We start from the raw sequence: 23113 nt of genomic DNA on the forward strand, positions 1-23113 counted from the left end.
TTTCAAATTTTTTTGTATTTAGGTTGAGTCCACTGACACCACTTCTGTCGTGACCATCCCCGTCAGTCTGAGGACCCACTCTGGACGTTACACCATCACCGCCAAGAATAAGTCCGGACAGAAACACGTCAACGTCAGAGTCAATGTCCTTGGTATGTCCATATTGTTTGTATATAGACTTCAACCCAGCATACATACCTAAACATACAAACTTCAGATGTCGGTACATTGGGGACATTGTTTTGTTGTTTTTGGATCTCTAACTGTGATTCATTCCCGGCTGAAGATGTCCCCGGACCTCCAAAGGAACTGAAGGTTACTGACATCACCCGCTCAACGATGAGGCTGATCTGGAAACTCCCTGACAGCGATGGAGGAGAGAGAATCAAGAGCTACTTTATCGAGAAGAAATCTCTCACTGACAAGGCCTGGACAAAAGTAAGTGTTGCTCAGTCCCTTAGTCAATTTGTCCACATCATTTTAGTTAATTTCCACTCGTACTATTGTAGCATTTTAGTTCATTATTAATTAATACGTTAGAAAACAAATCCTTTTAGTGAATTTACTTTTAAAAGAGATGTCTAAAATATATAAAATGTCTGGAATATTTTAAAGAAAATATCCAGTGTTTTTGTGATCGATTAACTGATGGATTGATTGATTTGTTATCAGGTGAATGCAGCCTGTGCCAGTCAGGCCTTTGTGGTGCCAGGTCTGTTGGAAGGTCAGGACTATCTGTTCAGGGTCCGAGCTGAGAACAGACTTGGATTTGGCCCATTCACTGTCACCAGCGACCCGGTCCGGGCCAGAGACCCCATCTGTGAGGACACACCTACTGTTCCATTTACATATAAATAGCAAAAAACTTCACTGGAATTCATGCTCTAATGCTGATCGTCCTCTCCTTCCTTCTCCTTAGACCCCCCCGACCCCCCTACCAAGGTGAAGGTCAACCTGGTGACAAAGAACACCGTCACTTTGAGCTGGGAGCCTCCCAAAAACAATGGCGGCTCACCGGTGACGCATTACATCATTGAGCGTTTGAGCTGGGACACTAGCGGCAAGGAGAAAGAGACCTGGAAGCAGTGCAACAAGAGGAACGTGGAGGAACTCACCTTCGTGGTGGAGGACCTGAAGGAGGTTGGTCTTTGTCCTACAAAGAATCACAAAAAAAAATCATGTCATAAAAAAAGAATCATAATACTCACTTCATTTCTCTCACCCCTAGTAAATATTTTTTGAGTCAGTAAATTATGTATAGGATCATCTTATTGGTCTAGTAATTGATCCTGGTTCTATTCTATGGCATTCATTACAGGAGTTACTGTACTTCTTCCAGAGAAAATCCAGTAATTTATGTCCTTTAGACCCAACAAAAATATATTAACTGGTAATTCTCTCTAGTAAGTGTCCTAATAGGCCAATTGTAAAGCACTTTGTCCATTAAGGTAGAAAAGCACTAATTAAGTGCAGTCCATTTACCTTTTGGGTTGTGCTAGTGAAACTGTGTAGACAGTATAGAAGTTAAAATGAGGGTTACATATGTAAGTACAATTATATTAATCCTAGATAACTGCCAGATGACATTATAAACTGAGGTGTTTAAGAACTTGAGTTCTTTAATTTGGGAGGAATTATTGTGTGATAAAGATGATGATGTCCTTCAGCCCTGTATTTACTGTTGGCTATCTAATCCTAACCCTAACCTGTTGATCTGCAGGGAGGAGAATATGAGTTCAGAGTAAAAGCCGTGAATGCTGCTGGACCCAGCAGACCTTCCGCCACTGCTGGACCTCTGGTCATCAAGGATCAGACATGTAAGTGACACTTTAGCCAATCAGAAGCCCTTTTCGACTGATTCAAACACCGAATATTAATGTTAAATATTTTTGAACCATTTACTTTTGTTTGTTGCTGCAGGCCACTTTAATAAAAGATCTCATTTGTTTCTGCAGGCGCTCCCACCATTGAGCTGCGTGAGGCCATGGAGGGCGAGGAGGGCTGTGATGTCAGCATAGTGGCAAAGATTAGCGGCTGTCCGTTCCCGACGCTCACCTGGCACAAGGCCGCCGTGGCCAAACCTGAGGAGAAGGCTGCCGTCCAGTATGACCAGCATATGAACAAACTGGTGACCCATGACAAGTGCACGCTGCTGATCCAGCAGGCCAGCAGGCATGACAGCGCCCTCTACAGCCTGACAGCCAGCAACAGCCTGGGCACCGTTACCAAGACCATCAAGCTCTCCGTGCTTGGTGAGAAACACTTAACATGTTGTCACATCAAAAGAAATTGTAATTTGACTACCCTGAATTATGATTAGGTTTTGCTAAAACTTTCTCCCGAATAATGATTCAGTTTAGCAAGAGTAACTTCTCAAAGCAAGCCAGTCAGTTTTTATATTTCTCACATTGAAGAAGAAACTGGTATAAAAGTGTAAGGAATGGACAAGTCTTTTCCTTCTGATGAAAGGGTCAGTTAAACATGATTTGAGTGCTTTATCCAGTAGAACATATTAGTTGGTTGTAGCTCTTCCAATGTAAAGAATTAGAGATGGATATCTTTTCATGTTCATGCTACATGAATGACTCCGCTTCCCTCCTTCCCTCCCCTCCTGCAGGACCTCCCGGCCCACCTGTTGGACCAGTCAAGTTAACCGAGGTGTTTGCAGACAGGATTGGCCTAGCCTGGAACCCTCCCACAGACGACGGTGGATCCAAGATCACTAACTACGTTATTGAGAAGCGTGAGGACAACAGGAAGTCCTGGGTCCACGTCTCCAATGACCCTAAGGAGTGCGCCTACGTGGTGACCCGCCTGACTGAAAACCATGAGTACGAATTCAGAGTCATGGCCCAGAACAAGTTTGGAGTCGGTCCTCCAGTGGCCAGCGAGCCAGAGAAGGCCAGAAACCTCTTCAGTAAGTTCAGATCTGTCTACCTGGCCTGTCAGCTGTCTTTATCCTCATCATGTAAACACTAAACACCACCTCTCAAGATTAATAACCATCATTATCTAATTCTAACTCAGCCGATGTATTGATTATTGACGACTGTCCTGTCCTCTTGCAGCCGTCCCGGGTCAATGTGAGAAGCCAACCATAACAGAAGTCTGTCTGGAGTCCATGACCGTCAACTGGGACGAGCCCAAGTATGATGGCGGCTCCCCCATCACAGGCTACTTCGTCGAGAAGAAGGAGACCACTGCCAAGCGCTGGACCCGTGTCACCCGCGACCCGATCCGGGCACTGCCTCTGGGCAACAACTGGGACGTCACCGGCCTGCTGGAGGGCTCCCTGTACCAGTTCAGGGTCATCGCTGTAAACGCTGCTGGCTGCGGTCTGCCCAGCATGCCCTCTGACCCCATACTCTGCAGAGACCCCATCAGTAAGAAAGAGAAGTTTTCACTGTGTTATGTGCATATAAATGTGTAATTCACCACAGCTGTAATGTGTTGGAAAAGCTTGAAAAAACACCTTGAAAAAACTTTAGAAGTCCTTGAATTTGAATTTTTGTCTTTCATTTTATTATCAAAGTCTTTTACCCTGAATTTAAGAGTGGATACAAATGACAGGCCACACCTCTCTGTCTCAAGACCAGCCAATCAGAGTAAATGGGCCATGAAGGAAATATCTGACCAGCCAAAATTAATACTAACAGATAAACTGAGTTATAGATTGTGTTAAATTACCAAATTAGGTTCAGAAAATAAGTAATATAATCTCTTTGTTTGTTATGATACTGTTGATGGGAAACTTACGATATTTATCTGTGTGTGCGATCAGAGCCTCCCGGGCCGCCCGCTCCAAAGGTGACGGACTGGACGAAGTCAACGGTGGACCTGGAGTGGATCCCTCCTCTGATAGATGGTGGGTCAAAGGTCACAGGCTACATCGTGGAGTTCATGGAGGTGAACAAGGAGGAGGAGGAGAAGAAAGCTCAGAGGAGGCTCCTGCTGAGCGACGCTGAGGAGGAGAAGCAGCCCGAGAGCGAGGAGAGCTGGCAGAAGGTGAAAAAAAAAACACAGCTCAGAGTTACAGCTACATTTATTCTAGACTTTTCAGTGAAGGAGAAATAGGAGATGCACCTCTTATCTAAAGCTGAACAGTAGTAGTCGTTTTGAAACCATTTCAGGGTGAAAATAAACTTTTAGTTAATATACTGTCATTGCATGAATTATTACTTAAACATGATAAAAAATATTTTATGTGTTTTTATGACTTAAATTTTCCTTGAAAGTATTTTTTTGTTTGAAGGATGAATAGTTTGAAAATTTTTGACATATGGCAAAGGTGCCCAATTGTGGAAAGTACCATAAAATATATTTTCTAGAATTCAATAGACTGAATGCACACGGATCACTTCCACATTCTTATGTAGTTACCAAAAGGCAACAAGATCATTTTAGAATTTTTCAAGAAAAAATAATCTAAAATTTATGATGAAGTTTAAAAGCAAGTTTAACTTGCCCCAAATAGTATTTTAATTTTTTTATATTAAAGGAATTTTGTCCAAATATTGAACAATTACTTAACTTTGGGATCCCTCAAATCACGATCAACTCAGTGTCACATATTCATGGTAAGAGGTAGTGCAAACAGGATTTCCTGTTTATGTGACGTGATCAAGTATTTGCCATTTTAAAGCAAAAGACCCCCTTTTCAGAAGTAAACTGTTCCGAATTTTCATTTCACTGCATCAGAATAATCAGTCTCTAAAGAAAAATGCAGAATTACTAAGTTTAACCTTATGATCTACATAAAACCTGTATTTGAGCTTGCATTTCAGAGTTAAGATGCTTAATACTGACATTTTTTTTATAGGGATCCTTGAAAAATGAACAAACCAAACAAAAGCTCCTGGGTGTTAATTTTCTTCTCGTCTCTCTCCAGGCAAAAGACACAGAGGTCAGAGGAACCAAGTTCGTGGTGCCCGGCCTGAAGGAAGGTGGTCTGTACCGCTTCAGAGTCAAAGCCGTGAACGCTGCTGGAGTGGGAGACCCAGGCTTCGTGGCTGAGCTGATCGAGTGCAAAGACAGAACAAGTAAGAATCTGGACATGTCAAGTGATATTTCTGATGATAAAACTTTTCAGAACACTTTTTACATACAAATCATCACCTTCTCCTTCAGTTCCTCCTGAGATGGACCTGGACGCCTCTGTGAAGGAGAAGATCGTGGTCCACGCCGGCGGCACCATCCGCATCATCGCCTATGTGTCCGGTAAACCCGCCCCGCAGATCACCTGGTGCAGAGACGACGCCGAGGTGCCCAAAGAGGCCGTGGTGGAGACGACAGGCATCTCCAATTCTCTGGTCATCAAGAACTGCAGACGCCAACACCAGGGTATCTACACACTGAGCGCCAAGAACGATGGAGGAGAGAGGAAGAAGGCTGTCATCGTTGAGGTCCTGGGTGAGTCAGCCTCGTGATGGTGTCGTGTGAAATAGAGCCTTATAATATGGTCTCCTCAGTGGTGCACCAGGCTGCACTTAAATTTTCATTGGACTGTCTAACCTGTCTCTGACTTTCCCATTCCAGATGTTCCCGGACCTGTCGGTCTCCCCTTCGCTGGCGAGAATCTGACCAATGACTCCTGCAAGCTGACCTGGTACTCCCCTGAGGACGACGGCGGCTCAGCCATCACTAACTACATCATCGAGAAGAGGGAGGCGGACCGCATGGGCTGGACGTCAGTGTCCTACACAGTGACGAGGAACAACGCCGTGGTCCAGGGACTCATTGATGGCAAGGGCTACTTCTTCAGAATCGCAGCCGAGAACATCATCGGCATGGGACCGTTCATCGAAACTGACAAGATGGTTCTCATCAAGGACCCCATCTGTAAGTCCAACACATATCATATCAAAATGCAGCCAGTGAAGAGCTGTGAAAATATCAGCTCTGGTCTCATTTTACTGAAGTCCCCTTCATATTGGATATTCATTAGGGATGGGGAATGAATTGATTGATGAATTGATTAAAAGGGTCTTGAATTTAACCCATTGAAACCTACAGAAATCCTGAGATGTGAAACAATTGAATTTAAGAAAAGAACTAAAAGTATGATCCTGTAATCCAATACATTTGTATTTGTGTCTCCTCTAGCTGTCCCAGAGCGTCCTGAGGACCTGATCATCACTGCTGTTACCAAGGACTCCATCTCCGTTGCCTGGAGACCACCCAAGTATGACGGCGGCGCCGAGGTGACCCAGTACATCCTCGAGTCCCGCATGGTTGGCCGGGATACCTTCACACGAATTGGTGGAGAGGACAAGCTGATGGACAGGAAGTTCACACTTACTGGGCTGAAGGACGGCTCGAGCCACGAGTTCAGAGTCTCCGCCGTCAACCAGGTGGGACAGGGCAAATCATCCTTCGCCACCAAACCTGTCCAGTGCAAGGACGAGCTCGGTGAGTGACGCAACACAACAACAAACAAATTTATTTTAGGAAAAACTAAACTCATCCATCAGCCTGTCCAGATGTGTTCATCAACATCAGCAGTAACTTAAATTTATATTTATCAATGAAGCTGTGATTTAAACAGACTGTGTTTGATCAATGCAGTCGACTTTACTGCACACTGTTAAAAAAAAATGAGAAAACTCATAATTTCAAGACAAGTGCCTTCACTAGATTTTTGAGTTGAATTGTCCTCTGGTACGCTTACAAACAGCTTGAACAAATCCTACTAATTCTACTTTTAATTCTCTCATTTATCAGCCAATAATATATCTCCCATCAAAAATATCAAATTGTTAGCTAGCTATTAAAAAAAATATTGAAACCTTTTTAAATGTTCAAATTGTTGTCCCTCCTCTCCCTTCAGAACCACCTACTCTGGACCTGGACTTCAGGGACAGGATGATGGTGAAGGTTGGAGACAGCTGCACGCTGTCGGGACGCTACGGCGGCAAACCAGCCCCAACTATTGCCTGGACGAAGAACGACGAGGAGCTGAAGGCTGATGATGAGATCAGCATGCACAGCACCGCCCGCCACCTCAGTCTTACCATCAGCAAGGCCAAGAGAGAACACAGCGGCCGCTACTGCGTCAGCGTGGAGAACGCCGCTGGACCACGAACAGGAATCTGCACCATCACTGTTGTCGGTGAGTTGTTGGTTTTAGGGTTTCAAAACTGACCACTAAGGTTTTTTGTATTCGTTCAAGATGGACAGCACGTCAACTCGCGGATGATTAAGAGGGACAGTCCTTGACAAATATGTAGTTAGGTTTCCATGTAAATATAAAGCAAGATGAAGGATAAAGAGATGACAGTACAGGACTATTATTAAAAAACTTTTTGAATTTTGAGTTTTGTTTGTTAAATAAACCCAGAGTGTCACCTTTTATGAATGCTCCTCCTGTCATTCCCAGACCGTCCTCAGCCTCCAGAGGGCCCCGTTGTCTTCAACGAGGTCTACAGGAACTACATGGTGATCTCCTGGAACCCTCCTCTGGATGATGGAGGCTGCGCTGTTTCCAACTACATCATTGAGAAGAGAGACACCAACAGAGACCTGTGGATGCCCGTCACCTCGTCCTGCACCAGGACCACCTGCAGGGTGGGCAAATCTGTGCTGAAGTGCTCAAAGAAAAAAAGATAATTTAACTGGAGACAACATAGACAATTTGTTGGAACAACTGCCAAATGGGCTCATTAACATTAAATACTGCACAGATGTTCCAGATGTTGATTTAAGGTATACAGTTGGTAGAAATGTAATGGACAACAATAAGATGTTAGTGATTCAACATAACTATGGGGTATTCTGTGGTATTACTTAAAATATAGCAATGCCAGTGTTGTCACAATGCATGAGTTTCGAAACTGGTGTGAAGATGCTTTTTTAGTACCTCAATTTTTTTTTTTTTTTTTCATTTAAGAAAAGAATCTGAAGTTGTTAAATGTTGTCTCAAGACAAGCAGCTGTACAAGAACTTGAAATCTTGATTTAAATCTGGAACTCAGATCAGCACACAGTCAAAAACTTGGCAGTAACTCCTCAACACTGACGAATGACTCCTGCTGTCTGTTTCTTCAGGTGCCGAAGCTGATCGAGGGTCGTGAGTACATCATCAGGATCATGGCTCAGAACATCTACGGCATCAGTGACCCGCTGCTGTCTGCAGAGACCAAGGCCAGAGACATCTTCAGTAAGTCCTGACAAACACACTGACAGGAAACGAGATGTTGAAACTGAGGGGGACACAACCTGCCAATGAATCCATTCTGGAAGTCTTGTTCTACCAGTGCACATCCTGCGGTGTCTAATCAGTGGGACTGTGTTTGTTTGTTTCCATCACAGAGGTGCCAGATGCTCCTAAACAACCCATAGTGAAGGAAGTTTACCACGACTCCGCCCTCATCAGCTGGGAGCCACCTGCTGACGGAGGAAAACCAATCACAGGCTACATCGTGGAGAGGAAGGAGACTATGGCCAACAGGTACATAAACACACACAGCAGTGAAAATTATTATTACAGATTGTCAACATAGTTTAAGAATTCTTTTTTAAGATTTACTAGCCCACCATGGCATTTTGCATGCCTTGAGGAGGCAAGAGGGCAATCCTTATTGCTGAACCTTGTAACATGGAGTTTTATCTTCCCAGATAATCTCTTACTGAAGTCACTACACTGAGATCAAATGACTAAAAAACTCTAAAATTTGAAATAATGTGGCTGCAGAATGAAATATAAAAATGTTTCTCAGCAGTTAACAGATTATCTGTTAATGTTTCTGTTTCCAGGTGGGTCCGCTGCAACACAGAGAGGATCTACCCGAAGGTGGAGTACTGGGTGACGGAGCTGCTGCAAGGCTGCGAGTACGAGTTCAGAGTCAGCGCGGAGAACGTGGTGGGAGCTGGAGACCCAAGCCCACCATCCAAACCCGTCTTCGCCAAAGATCCCATCGGTAAGTTCACCTCTTGCAGCATCATTTCATTTTGTTGCTATTTTTTGGGATGATCCAACATATTGATATTCTAAGAATATTGTGATGTGAGCTGGATATCATCTTAGATTAGATTTTGTATCACAGAAAAGTCATGAACTTACTGACTGTTCTAGCTGTTTAACTGTACCCACTTAGTTATTATATCCTCATTACTAATGATTATTTAGTAAAAATCTCACTATGTTCATTTTTTTAAACAGCAGTAGTCAGTTATTGTTGCAACATACTGATAGAGGAATTGAGTCAAAAATAAAGTGGTAATTGATTTCGTCCATATAACCCAGCCCTAACAGTATGTTATTTTAGAGAAGATTAATTAATATAAACTATTATTTATGAGTCATATCTCACCATCCTCCTATTAGTATGTCGCCTCACTATAAGAATTCGTCCCTGTCCTTTGTCACAGTGAAACCTGGTCCACCAGTGAACCTCCAGGTCATCGATTTCACCAAGGAGTCCGTGACTCTGTCCTGGAAGCCTCCCACCGACACTGGCAGAGGAAAGATCTTCGGATACCTGCTGGAGTACCAGAAGGCCGGAGAGGAGGAGTGGATCAAGGTGAGCTGGTTGTCCAGTCACCATGAAATCTTACAGGCAGATTTTCATGAAGGACAAGTTATGCTTTTGATTTTAATGACCCCATGACCTTTGCTCTGCGTCTTCTTAATCTTTGTAAGTAAAATGTGATCTGTAACTTTTGTCCTGCTGCTGTCTTCAGGTGAACCAGACTCCAGACTCCTGCCAGGAGACCAAGTTTAAAGTGATCAACCTGGATGACGGCGCTCTGTACCGCTTCAGGGTCATGGCCGTCAACGCTGCCGGAGAGTCCGACCCCGCTAACCTGACGGAACCGGTCAGGGTACAGGACAGACTTGGTGAGTCATTGTTTCAGTCATTCAGTTTTATCTGAACCGAGTCTAACAGAGTCCAAGATCAGAACTGTGTACATAGCAACAGTCTGCTCTTCATAGCAACGCTGTATTATACAGAAATAACAAACCTTAGAATGCCTTAATTTAACGATCAGAATTGAGTATTAAACATAACACACTGTTAGCAACCAGTAATTCTCACTGAGTCAACTGTTAATGTCTCATGTCTTTCTTCTCCACCCTTGCCCCCCCCCCAGAGCCCCCAGAGCTGATTCTGGATGCTGCTATGACCCGTGAGGTGAAGGCCATGGCTGGCACCCACATCACCCTGATGGCCGCCATCAAAGGCGTCCCATTCCCCACCGTCTCCTGGAAGAAGAATGAAGCTGAGGTGCCAACCAGGGCCGACATTGAGACCAACCAGGCAGGCACCAAGCTGGAGATGAGGTTCTGTAACCGTGGTGACTGTGGAGACTACACCCTCACTGTGGAGAACCCAGCTGGATCCAAGACTGCCATCTGCACCGTCCTGGTCCTTGGTAAGAACTGCACAAAGATATTTAGCTTGAATTCATTAGTGTGATTCAGCACTTATTTGCTCTGAATAGTTTGGTGAGGATAATCAACTTAACATTGATTGTTTATGAAGTTTGGAAGGAACAAAAATTATCTGATGATGTGATGAGAATGTGAATCGAAACTCATGATACGATGAAAACAGAATCACGTTTCAGTATTTACAACACAAAATTTCCATTTATCATTTAAGGAAAGTGGCCTCAAGGGTGAACATAACAAAAAAATAATTGAAAAATAAATAGAAGTGATTAAAGTGTTTCCAATTAAAAAGAGAAGTGAATGAAAACTTAAGTGAGTCAAAAACAGGGGGATAATTTGTCAATTAGTTGATAAACTTGACTGGAAGTGGTTATGATGCATATAGTTAATTTCCATTTTGTATCTGGCACTAATAAAAAGTCAAGCTCAACAGTTTTGTGACGCTCTTCTCATGTTTTCTTCAGACAAACCTGGTCCCATTCAGCACCTCAGGGTGTCTGACGTAAGGAGCGACTCCGCCTACCTGTCCTGGAAGGACCCAGAGGATAACGGTGGTACTCGCATCACCAACTTCGTGGTGGAGAAGAAAGACACGGCATCCACTCAGTGGGTGCCTGTCTGCTCCACATCCAAGAAACGCAGCATGATGCTGAAGCACCTGATGGAGGGCACGTCCTATACATTCAGAGTCGCTGCTGAGAACCTGTGCGGCCGCAGCGAGTACGTCGAGACGCCAAAGGCCATCAAGGCGATGAACCCACTCTGTGAGTAACACCACAGCGACCACTTTTATTGGCTGGTTAATGTGGATTATCTTGTATTGAGAGTAGATCTCAGTGTTTTAGTAGTAGTCCATCCATTTTTTTTTACATAGTCACAGTAGTTTATACAGTTATATTTGGTGAAAAACCTTAACAGAGTGATCCAGCTTCACAGCATTTTACAGTATAACTGTAGAAAACAAAAACAGAACAGGGAGATAATGAGGCAAAAAACTTTAATTTAAAAAAAATGTAATACCAATGCATACTTTCCACTTTACACTGGGCAGCTGCACCAATATGCCAACAACATATTGCAAATTAATCTCTTCAGGGTCATAGAAGGTGGAGTCTATGATGTGCTTGCTCAAACTCACAGGTTCAAATCTAAATGTCTCTTCTTCCATCCCTCCAGTCCCCCCTGGTCCTCCCAAAGATCTGCACCACAGTGATGTGGACAAGACAGAGGTGTGGTTGGTCTGGAATTGGCCCGACCGCAACGGAGGAAGTGAGATCACAGGCTTCCTGGTGGAGTATCAGGAAGAGGGGGAGAAAGAGTGGGACGAGTGGAAGACTGTCAGCATCCCTGAAAGTCATGTGACTGGCTTGGAGGAAGGAAAGACCTACCGCTTCAGAGTGAGGGCCGAGAACGCCATCGGCCTCAGCAGACCCGACACCACCGTGCCAATCCTCTGCCAGGAGAAACTGGGTGAGATACTGGATAAAACCTAAACACACCACATATCACTTATATCACATGAATTCTATGCAGGATTATGTCTTATTTACTTATTACCATTAATATTTTTTAAGACTATATAGTTGTTAATAATACCATAATAAACATGTTTCTTATTGGATTCTAAGACATTTACAAGCACTTAAAAAACACTTGTTTATAGTTTATAGAATGCTTACAAAAGTTATTAAAAGAGTTTCTTATAATTGTTTATTACAAACACATTTATTGAGTTTAACTAACTTGCCAATCATGTCATTCTTAAACATTTATTAAGCTTAATTGGGATTTTTACATACTTCTTTATACATTTATTAGCACCTCTTAGAAGAGGAAAAGTGCCTGAAATTAGTAATAATTTAAAAAAATTATTATGTACTGTTAACACGTGCATAATAAAGGGTTAATTAACCTTGATAAGCACTGGTCAAGCTGAAGAACCAGTGCCCCCAAAATACATAGTTAATTGTTAATAAGTGTTTAATAAAGGATCAATTAACCTTAATAAGCACTGTTAACATTTCAGATCTGGTACCCTCAAAATCCATAAACAAGTTTCTTATAAGACTGCTTATAAATGTCTTATAATATAACAATAAAAATGTTTATTATGCTGTTAACACTTATATCGTCTTATTAACACATATGTTAATAAGCACCTTGTAAGGGCCTTATTACCTATTAACTAATGCTTAATATAAAGTGTTTCCAATTAACCTCCACCTGTGTAGTAGCACAGGCTAACCTCTTCTGTCTGCATGCCCACAGTGCCTCCAATTATCGAGGTGGATGTTAAGCTCACTGAAGGCATCATCGTCAAGGCTGGCACCACCATCAGGCTGCCAGCTATCATGAGAGGAATCCCCGTCCCCACTGCCAAGTGGTCCATCGAAGGAGAGGAGATCACCAGTGCAGGCAACATTAAGATCGACACTGACAACTTCTCCACCGTGCTCAGCATCAACGAGTGCACCAGGAACCACACCGGCACCTATCTGCTCTCTGTGTCCAATCCAGCTGGAACCAAGACAGCAGCCTTGAACGTCACTGTCCTGGATGTCCCTGCTGCTCCCATAGGACCTGTCAACATCCTAGAGGTCACTCCAGACTCCATGATGATTGAATGGCGTCCTCCCAAGGATGATGGCGGTAGCCCCATCACCAACTACATTGTGGAGAAGAGAGAGTCCAACAAGGAGACCTGGGGAGGTGTGAGCTCCGGCAGCCTCGCCACCAAGCTCAACATCACTCGCCTGCAGAAGGGAGTGGAGTATGTGGTCCGCATCCGTGCTGAGAACAAGATGGGTATCGGCGCTCCTCTGGAGAGCAAGCCCACTGTTGCTGAGCACTCCTTCATGCCACCCAGCCCGCCTGGTAAGCCACAGCCCTCTGATATCACAGAGGATGCTCTTACAGTTGGCTGGACCATGCCCCTGGCTGATGGTGGCAGCCAGATCACTGGTTACATCATTGAGCGTAGACACAAGGGAGGAAAATGGATTCGTGTAAACAAGACACCTTGCAAGGACCTGAGGTACAGAGTCCTGGGTCTGTTTGAGGGCAATGAGTATGAGTTCAGAGTGTTTGCTGAGAATATTGCCGGCTACAGTGGCCCCTCTCCCATCTCTGACCCCTGCAAGCCCTGCAGGCAAGTCACTGTCCCCAGCCACCCTATCAACCCCAAAGTTAAGGATTACAGCAAGACTACTGCTGACCTGGTGTGGACCAAACCCAGCAAAGACGGAGGCAGCCCCATCCTTGGCTACACCGTGGAAATGAAGAAGGGTGATGCTGAAGAATGGAAGAAAGTGAACCTGGATGACTTCATCAAGCAGTGTGCCTTCACGGTCAAGGGTCTGGAGGAGGGTATGACCTACAGATTCAGAGTCTATGCCTCAAACATGATTGGAGATGGAGCGTCCAGAGAAATCCCAGAGTCAATCACTGCTCAGGATATCCTCATCCCTCCAGAGATTGAGATGGACGCCATGTGCCGTGAGCGTGTCACTGTGCGTGTTGGACACAACATCAACATCATTGGCTACATCAAAGCCCGTCCTGACCCCGAAGTGCTTTGGTCAAAGGAGGAGACAGTTCTGGAGAACAGCAAACGCATCACCATTATGCAGAATCTCCCTGTGGTCCATCTGAGGATTAAGGAGGCCACAAGAGCTGACCATGGCAAATATGTCCTTAAGGCTTCAAATGAGGGCGGCGAGGCTTCCTGCACCATCACCGTCAATGTGCTGGACAGACCCAGCCACTGCCAGAACCTGCACTTGACCTATGTCACCAAGGACTCCTGCATGATCAACTGGGAGGCCCCCAAAGACAACGGTGGATCTGAGATCACAAACTACATTGTGGAGTGCCGTGAGCCAAGCATTAGCATGTGGTCCATGATCACCTCCACCTGCACCAATCGCAAGATCAAGGCCAAGCTGATGGAGGGCCACGAGTACCTGTTCCGTGTCTGTGCCGAGAACAAGATGGGACCTGGACCTGCTGTTGAGACCAAGACCCCTGTGCTGGCCATCGACCCCATCGAGAAGCCTGGTGAGCCCGAGAACTTCAGAGTCACTGACATTGGTAAGAACCACGTCCATCTGAGATGGAGGAGGCCTGACTACGATGGTGGCAGCCCCAATCTGTCCTACAACCTGGAGTGCAAAGCCAAAGATGCTGAGGAGTGGGAGAAGCTCAACACTGGCACTCTCACTGACACCTTCTTCCTGGCTGACAAATGCGTGGAGAACCAGATGTACACCTTCAGGTAGGTTACTGTATTCTTATTTTAAAAGGTCATGTTGTTTGCTTTGCAGGGTGTTTCTTAAAGCTGGGACAATACACTTATCTCCTGATTTGATAGTATTGATGCACAAGTGAATCAATTGCAATGGAGCAATGGTGTTCTTTGAGTATTGCCTGCAGATTACTTTTAAATAATAATTCTTACAATTTTTCATCCAGAGTACAAACTGTCAACGAAGGAGGTGAGAGTGCTTGGGTGAGACTTGCTGATATTGTGGTGAAGGAGGAGATCCAGAAGCCCGTCATTGACCTGAAGCTGGCCGGAACTTTGACAGTGAAGGCTGGAGAGTCTGTCAGGATGGAGGCCGGCCTGAGAGGAAAGCCCCAGCCTGAGGTCAAATGGACCAAAGACAAGGCTGTTGGAGACAACCCGAGAATCAGCTATGAGACCGGCCCAGATTACTCCAAGTTCCTTTTGACCAAGTCCAGACGCACCGACACTGGAAAGTACATTATCACCGCCACTAACTCGGCTGGCACCTTCACAGCATATGCAAATGTTAATGTCCTGGATGTCCCCGGCCCGGTGAGGAACCTCAGGATTACTGGCATCGGAGCTGACAAGTGCAGAGTGGTGTGGGACGGCCCAGAGGATGATGGAGGCTGCGAGGTTGACAGCTACATCGTGGAGAAGTGTGAGACGAGGAGGATGGTCTGGTCTACATACTCCGCCTCTGTGGTCACACCCTACTGTAATATCACCCGACTGGTGGAAGGCAACGAGTACATTTTCAGAGTGAGGGCTGAGAACAAGATGGGAACTGGCCCTCCCATGGAGAGCAAGCCTGTTACTGTCAAGACTCAGTTCAACAAACCTGGACCCCCGGATGCCCCTGAGGTCACCAAGGTGAGTAAAAGAATTCCTCTTGTATAGATTTCTCTAAAAGTGGCTCACATTGACTTACATTGTTACATACAAAGTGTCAGTCTTTCAAGATCCCTTGCAATTTGTCAACAGGAAGGGTGTGCAAGTAGATGGTGCATTTAATATTCTGCATTTACACCAACTGAAAACAACTGATAGCTCTGTTAGGATTATGTTTTTTGACTTTTCTAGTACTTTTAATACTATTCAACCACACATTTTGGCTAATAAATTAACTTTAAATTGCACAACCAAAATATTGCTTGGGTTTTATCTTTTGTCTCGACCTCAGTGTGTCAGGACTGAGGACAAATATTCTGACATTATTTTAACCAGCATAGGAGTTCCATAAATACTGCTGACTACAGGCACAGTCAGGTATGCTATTAAATGTCAAAAGTTTTCAGATGATACTGCCCTAGTGGGTCTACTTAACCAAGGCAATAGCCTTGCCTATAAAAGAGAGATTGAATCATTCATCAGCTGGTGTGATGCAATTTTTTTTAAATTGAATTTTGGGAAGACAAAAGAATTAATTCTTGATTTTAGAAGGAATAATGTGGAAGTCTTCTCTGTGAGAATTAAGGCTCAGCAAATTAAGAGTGGACAGTCTTACAAATATCTTTGTATCGTTGTGAACATTTAATTAAACTGGAAAAGGGACACTGAGGATATATTTAATTAGGCACAGTCAAGACTCTTCTCCTTGAAAAAGCTACTGTTACTCACACTTGCTATTTTTATGATCCAGGTGAGCAAAGATGAGATGACTGTTGTCTGGGCTCCTCCTGAGAATGATGGAGGAAAGTCAATCACCGGCTACATCCTCGAGAGGAAAGAGAAGAGGGCAGTGCGCTGGGTGCCTTGCACCAAGAGCCCCATCTCTGAGAGACGAATGAAAGTCACCAACCTGATTCCCAACCATGAGTACCAGTTCAGAGTGAAGGCTGAGAACGAGGTTGGCCTGGGAGAGCCCAGCAAACCCTGCAGACCTGTCGCAGCCAAAGATCCCATCGGTGAGTTTGCAGTCACAGTTTTTAAACATTTTCTTCAGATTTGCACTCAGGCCAGAACGCGCTTCAGATGTCAGAGATGGACTTGAAGGGCCTGTCCCCTGTGTCTTCTTGTGTTTTTTAACCTTTGTTTTACTATCTTTACCTGCAGAGCCCCCTGGCCCCCCTGCAGGACTGAAGGTGGGCGACAGCACCAAGACCTCCATCACCCTGAGCTGGTCTAAACCTGTGTATGATGGTGGTGCCCCCATCATCGGCTACAGCCTGGACATGAGGCTGAAGAGCGAGGCTGACCCTGAGAAACCCACAGAGGGTTGGAAGAGAATCGACACCCGCGGCCCGTTGGTGCTCACAGAGTTCACCATTGGCCAGCTGGACGAGAAGCAGGAATATGAATTCAAGGTGTCTGCCCAGAACCAGGTGGGCTGGGGACGCCATGCCTACCTGAAGGAGGCTGTCTTCCCCAAGGAGATCCTGGGTAAGAATGAACAGCTACTAAAGCCAACAGCAGACGTACCTCAATAAATTCATTGTATTACATGAGGTGGTGGTAGCAAATGTTAACTACACTCTAATGATCTCAACATCAATGTGTTTCTATGACAACAGAGGCTCCAGAGATTGACCTGGATGCCAGTCTGAGGAAGGGCCTGGCTGTCAGAGCTGGCTGTCCAATCAGGCTTTTCGCTGTGATCAGAGGAAGGCCCGCCCCCAAGGTTACCTGGAAGCGCCTGGGTGTGGACAATGTGATCCGCCGTGGTCATGTGGACCAGGTCGATACCATGTCCTTCCTGGTCATCCCTGAGAGCACCAGAGAGGATTCTGGAAAATACTCGCTGACTCTGTCCAATTCAGCTGGAGAGAAAGCTGTGTTCGTCCGTGTCAAAGTCCTTGGTGAGAAACAGAATAATAAGGACAAAATTAATTTTCATAGCACCTGCATTTAAAAAAAACCAAACTTTATTATAAAAATGATTTTTAAATTCCTCCTCTGCAGATACTCCTGGACCTGTTGGTGGCCTGGAGGCAACCAACATTACCAAGACGACAGCTCAGCTGGCCTGGTTGCCACCAGAGAACGACGGTGGCAGTCCCATCCTAAACTACATTGTGGAGAAACGTGAGGTAGACAGAAAGACCTGGACCAAGTGCACAGAGGAACTGAAGAAGACCAGCTTCAAAGTGACCAATATGACACCTGGTATTGAGTACTACTTCAGAGTCATGGCATGCAACAAGTACGGCATTGGAGTTCCTCAGGACTCACCCAAGTCCTACCTGGCTGTTGATCCCATCAGTGAGTGCCACCACAGACAAAGATAAGGTTTAGCATGCCAACCCTAGTGTTCCTCCATTTTTCTGTTTTTATTCCTCCTAATGCCTGCTGTTTGTTGCACTCAGGTGAGCCCGACCCTCCGAAGAAGATGGATGTGTTGGAGATCACCAAGAACAGCGCCACCCTGGGCTGGCTGAAGCCACTCAGAGACGGAGGAGCCAAGATCAACGGTTATGTGGTGGACTACCAGGAGGAGGGTGCACCTGAAGACAAGTGGACACCTTACTCTGTGGTCAAAGACCTGACCATTGTGGTGGTTGGTCTGAAGGAAGGAAAGAAGTACAAGTTCAGAGTGGCAGCCAGGAACTCAGTGGGCGTCAGCCTGCCCCGGGAGGCGGAGGGTGTGTTTGAGGTCAAGGAGCAGCTAAGTGAGTACAAAAGTCTACCTCAGTGACTGACTGGAAGACACTCAAATATTTACTTTGAAGCCAAAAATATTAAATATCCCTTGATGAATGAATATATTATGACGTAACATTTGGTGTTTTTTCCTCCTCCCAGTGGCTCCTAAGATCATCATGCCTGACATTGTGACAGCCAGAGCTGGATCTAAGATGGTGATTGAGGCCATTGTGGCAGGTAAACCTGCTCCCATCTGCAAGTGGAAGCAGGGCAATGAGGACGTGTTGACCTCTGACCGCCTGTCTGTCATAAAGACTCTGACAACATGCACGCTCATGATCAAGAATGTGACGAGAAAGGACAGCGGCTACTACAGCCTCTCAGCCGAGAACAGTACCGGCAAAGTCAACCAGATCCTCAGAGTCATCATCACGGGTCAGTTCCAACAACAGATGCAGTTACAGCTGCTGGTTCTAAACTGAGACAGATGATACTTAAATGATGAATAATAGATAATTTATTAGCGGTGATGTTTCTTTCATTAATGACTTGTCCACTGTGTCTCTGCAGACATCCCTGGACCCCCTGAGGCTCCGCTGGAGATCACTGAACTGGACAACGATGCCTGCACGCTGCTGTGGAACTCCCCACAGGAGGATGGTGGCAGCAACATCACCAACTACATTGTAGAGAAGTGTGACGTCAGCCAAGGCGACTGGATCACCGTGTCCTCATCTTGCACCAAAACCAGCTTTAGAATGACCAAACTGACACCCGGCAAAGAGTATGGCTTCAGAGTCCGTGCTGAGAACAGGTTTGGCATCTCCGAGCCCATCTACTCTGAGAAGATGATCGCCAGATATCCATTTGGTGAGTCTGAACCAAAACATTTTAAACATTTTTAACTCCATTAGTGGTTACGGTTTATACTAATTGTTTCATTCTCCCCCAAAGATCCTCCCAGTGAGCCCAGAAACCTTCAGATCAACAAGGTCAACAAGGACTTTGTTATCCTATCATGGGAACGTCCCAGCAGTGATGGTGGCACCCCCATCACTGGATACTGTATTGAGAAGAAGGACAGGAACAGCCTTCTGTGGGTCAGGGCCAACGAGTCCGTGGTCAAAGCCACACAGTACACCTGCACCGGCCTGATTGAGGGTCTGGAATACACCTTCAGGGTGTCGGCAATCAACCTGGCTGGACAGGGCAAACCCTGCAAACAGACCGACTTCATCACCGCCAGGACTGCTGTTGGTACGAAAACACAATTATTAGCAAGTGCTTATTTGCTAATAATTCCTTTCAGCATCGAAATTAGTATAATGACTGTAGGTTGCATACATAAAAATGCATATAAATATCTCAAATTCCACTCCAAATTTTATCTTAAGATGACATTTCAATCTTTAATTAGGTCATTTAATAGTGAATTTGTGATTGTGGTAGGTATAATGCAGATTATATCATGAAATTTAATACAATAATGATTAAGGGATCGCTCTATCATATTTATATCACATTTTCAACATGATACTAAATGAAGGCTGTCATGTTTCATTTTGCACTAGCAGACCCACTGCTGCCTAATTATTACATAATTTCTTGCCTTTAGATAATGATATTATTAAGTCACAATTTTAAGCTAATTGAAACAAAAACTGTCTCTTCATTGAAGCTTTTTTTTAGTGGAGATTTTATTTGAATAGTCTGCATGAAACAATATTGCTGCATGACAAATTTTGTTTCCAGGCAAGTGATACCAACCAGGTTTACACTCTTGTACGTTTTTTTTTCTATCCAGACCCACCAGGCAAACCTGAGCCCATGGATGTGACCAAGAACTCTGTCTCATTGGTCTGGAGCCGTCCCAAGCATGACGGTGGCAGCAAGCTGATTGGCTACTACATGGAGTACACAAAGGTTCCAGAGGAGAAGTGGACCCGCTGCAATGCCAACTGCATGAATATCCAAACGGAGAGCTATGTGGTGACTGGCCTGGAAGAGTTCCAACAGTACCAGTTCAGAGTCATCGCTAAGACTGCCATCAATATCAGCCTGCCATCCGAGCTGTCCGACCCCATCACTGTCATCGCAGAGAATGGTACAACTGCATTCATCAAAGAAAACTATGACTGTAAAATGTGATTATTGACAAACAATGATTTTTTTAAATTTTTTATCTCTCCTTGCCGAGCAGTTCCTCCTCGTGTGGAGCTGGGTATCAACATGAAGACCCTGATTGTGGTGAAGGCTGGAGAGAACGTCTTCCTGGATGCTGAGGTGTTTGGCAAGCCGCTGCCCAAGGTGAGCTGGAAGAGAGACGGAGTTCCTCTGGTCCTCACTGAGGGAATGAAGATGGTCCAGAAGAAACACATCCACCTGCTGGAGCTCTACTCTGTCACGAGGAAGGAGACTGGAGACTACACCATCACCGCTGAGAACATCAATGGTAGCAAGTATGGCACCATCAAAGTCAAAGTACTCGGTAAGTTGGATTTTATATTATTTTATTGTAGCATTTTATGTCTAGAGATTAACAAAGAAGCTAACCTTCCACTGTTTCCCCTGCAGATAAACCCGGCCCTCCAGCCTCAGTGAAAATTACTAAGGTGTTTGCAGATCGTGTTAAGCTGCGATGGGAGCCCCCACTTGCAGATGGAGGCTCTGAGATCACCAACTACATCATTGAGAAGCGTGAGACTAGCAGGGCCAATTGGGCGCTGGTCACCTCCAATATCAGCGGACACATCACTGACTGCTCAGTGGAGAAACTCATTGAAGGACACGAGTACCAGTTCAGAGTCAGTGCTGAGAACCAGTATGGTCAGGGCGACGCCATCATGACCGACCCCGTTATGGTCAAGAATCCGTATGGTAAGTTCAGACCAATATAGCTGAAGACTCAGCTGTCTGCACCAGCTCTGTGCATCTTGCTTCCCAGCTGCCTCATGATGAGCAAAAATACGGCCTGAAGTGTTTATATGACTTCTTCTTGTGTTTATTCGGTTTCAAGTCTATCTTTTTGACTAAACTCCTGTAAACGTGAGGCTAGCACTCAGTAAAAAGGCACAGAAAACGTATTTCATCCACATTTTGTGCTTTCCACAGCAGCTTGAAGGCAAGCCGCAAGAGCTTCTTGAATTTTTTCTGCAGTGTTTATTCATGGTCAAGTTGTATATTTACTGCTACTACACAAATTCATGGCTAAACTTTAATTGCTGTGCTCTGATCACCTGATATGACCCCTTTTTTTTTCTTTTTCTCTTTTGCTCATCCACACCCACTGTATGCACGCACACACACTCACACACACACACACACACACACACACACACACACACACACACACACGCAGACACTCACACCACTGCAGTACTTATGCATCGTGTTGATAGAAAATAGATCAGGAATATTCACACATATTGAAGAAAAAACGTCATATTGCACAGAAAGGCTTTGTAGACAGTTTGAAATGTGCAAACTTCCTTCTGCTTCCTCTGAATGTCTCTGCAAATACATGTTGAGAATCATGTTTTAGGTTGGTCATGGCTGGAAAAATTGAAATGGTTTAAACTGCTGAAATATGTTTTATTTTTGTTATTAATGCTACTACAAGGAACTTTCAAATTTTGTTGATTTCTGCGAACAATTTTATTTTATCATCCATCACATTCTCGTTCGAGCATTTAGTATATTATATGACCTGGTCAGTGTGTCATTGTACAGCCCTGCTTTTAATCATTACATTTTTTGTGTGTTCAGTCCCTCTCGATGAATATTGATTAATATTTGATTAACAAGATAGCGCAAATTGAATGTTGACAATTTTCACAAACAATTTTCATGGCTGTATCTCTTCAATCAGATGTTCCTGGTCCATGCGAGCCGCCCATCATCACCAACATTACTAAGGACTCCATGACAGTAAGTTGGAAGGCCCCAGCCAACGACGGCAAGGCTACCATCCTGGGCTACATGGTGGAGAAACGTGAGGCCACTGAGCTGACATGGGCTAAAGTCAACCGCCGGCCAGTTATCGACAGGACTATCAAGGCCACTCAGCTGACCGAGGGCTCTGAGTATGAGTTCAGAGTCATCGCCATGAACAAGGCCGGTCTGGGCAAACCCAGCGATGCGTCCAGTGCTGCATTGGCTGTTGACCCTGTCTGTAAGTATAAGCTTTAAAAATCACACATCAAATATGAAACAAAAAATCTTTAAACAGACAGTGCTGCAACTTTATTTTAAACATTTTTTCCCATGAAATGTGGAAATACTAACAAATATATCACTCTAATTCTCCAGATCCTCCTGGACCTCCTGCCTTCCCCAAGGTTGTGGACTCCACCAAGAGCTCCATTAGCCTTAGCTGGACCAAACCGGCTTACGATGGGGGCTGTGAGATCATTGGCTACCTGGTGGAGTGCAAGCGAGTTGAAGCCGAGGACTGGACCAAGTGCAACATCCCCAAGAAGTTACAGGCCACCAAATTCGTGATGACAGGCCTGATGGACAACACCGAATACCAGTTCAGAGTAATCGCTGTCAACAAGATTGGCTACAGTGAGCCCAGCGAGGTCCCTGGAAACCACATGCCCAAGGACATCCTGAGTACGCTCCAACTATTCATTAACTGTCATTGTACCACTCAATAACTTCTAAGTATGAAGTCATCTGAGTGAAATATTGTCCCTTTTATATATATATATATATATATATATATATATATATATAAGTACATTCCCTTATTATATCTTTGCCTCAATGATTCATTGCTAACATCAAGATATTTAATTGTGCATTATCGCTCATTTCAGTTAGCTAATTATTTTTGCATAAACAAAGCATGTTCTC

General features: G+C 44.7%; 1 protein-coding gene across 1 annotated transcript in view; it reads left to right on the forward strand.

Moving 5' to 3' along the window:
* ttn.2 (titin, tandem duplicate 2) overlaps window positions 1–23113 on the forward strand; it is a 221131-nt gene that overhangs the window by 146003 nt on the left and 52015 nt on the right. The window contains exons 174-211 of the mRNA XM_084725464.1: window positions 23–152; window positions 287–438; window positions 673–820; window positions 920–1140; window positions 1721–1817; window positions 1956–2252; window positions 2618–2917; window positions 3069–3383; window positions 3782–4005; window positions 4889–5039; window positions 5128–5409; window positions 5536–5838; window positions 6103–6408; window positions 6827–7108; window positions 7376–7563; window positions 8043–8154; window positions 8307–8445; window positions 8751–8914; window positions 9366–9517; window positions 9678–9834; window positions 10089–10370; window positions 10854–11153; window positions 11566–11859; window positions 12658–14662; window positions 14860–15547; window positions 16317–16581; window positions 16730–17056; window positions 17188–17472; window positions 17576–17875; window positions 17980–18282; window positions 18416–18691; window positions 18827–19126; window positions 19211–19513; window positions 20061–20360; window positions 20457–20744; window positions 20831–21133; window positions 22125–22427; window positions 22565–22870. Coding sequence (XP_084581590.1) covers window positions 23–152; window positions 287–438; window positions 673–820; window positions 920–1140; window positions 1721–1817; window positions 1956–2252; window positions 2618–2917; window positions 3069–3383; window positions 3782–4005; window positions 4889–5039; window positions 5128–5409; window positions 5536–5838; window positions 6103–6408; window positions 6827–7108; window positions 7376–7563; window positions 8043–8154; window positions 8307–8445; window positions 8751–8914; window positions 9366–9517; window positions 9678–9834; window positions 10089–10370; window positions 10854–11153; window positions 11566–11859; window positions 12658–14662; window positions 14860–15547; window positions 16317–16581; window positions 16730–17056; window positions 17188–17472; window positions 17576–17875; window positions 17980–18282; window positions 18416–18691; window positions 18827–19126; window positions 19211–19513; window positions 20061–20360; window positions 20457–20744; window positions 20831–21133; window positions 22125–22427; window positions 22565–22870 — 11548 coding nt within the window. The remainder of the gene's footprint in view (window positions 1–22; window positions 153–286; window positions 439–672; window positions 821–919; window positions 1141–1720; window positions 1818–1955; window positions 2253–2617; window positions 2918–3068; window positions 3384–3781; window positions 4006–4888; window positions 5040–5127; window positions 5410–5535; window positions 5839–6102; window positions 6409–6826; window positions 7109–7375; window positions 7564–8042; window positions 8155–8306; window positions 8446–8750; window positions 8915–9365; window positions 9518–9677; window positions 9835–10088; window positions 10371–10853; window positions 11154–11565; window positions 11860–12657; window positions 14663–14859; window positions 15548–16316; window positions 16582–16729; window positions 17057–17187; window positions 17473–17575; window positions 17876–17979; window positions 18283–18415; window positions 18692–18826; window positions 19127–19210; window positions 19514–20060; window positions 20361–20456; window positions 20745–20830; window positions 21134–22124; window positions 22428–22564; window positions 22871–23113) is intronic.

The sequence above is a fragment of the Lutjanus erythropterus genome, chromosome 8 (assembly GCF_056507025.1).
Source record: "Lutjanus erythropterus isolate fLutEry1 chromosome 8, fLutEry1.hap2, whole genome shotgun sequence".
NCBI classification, from domain to species: Eukaryota; Metazoa; Chordata; class Actinopteri; order Lutjaniformes; family Lutjanidae; genus Lutjanus; species Lutjanus erythropterus.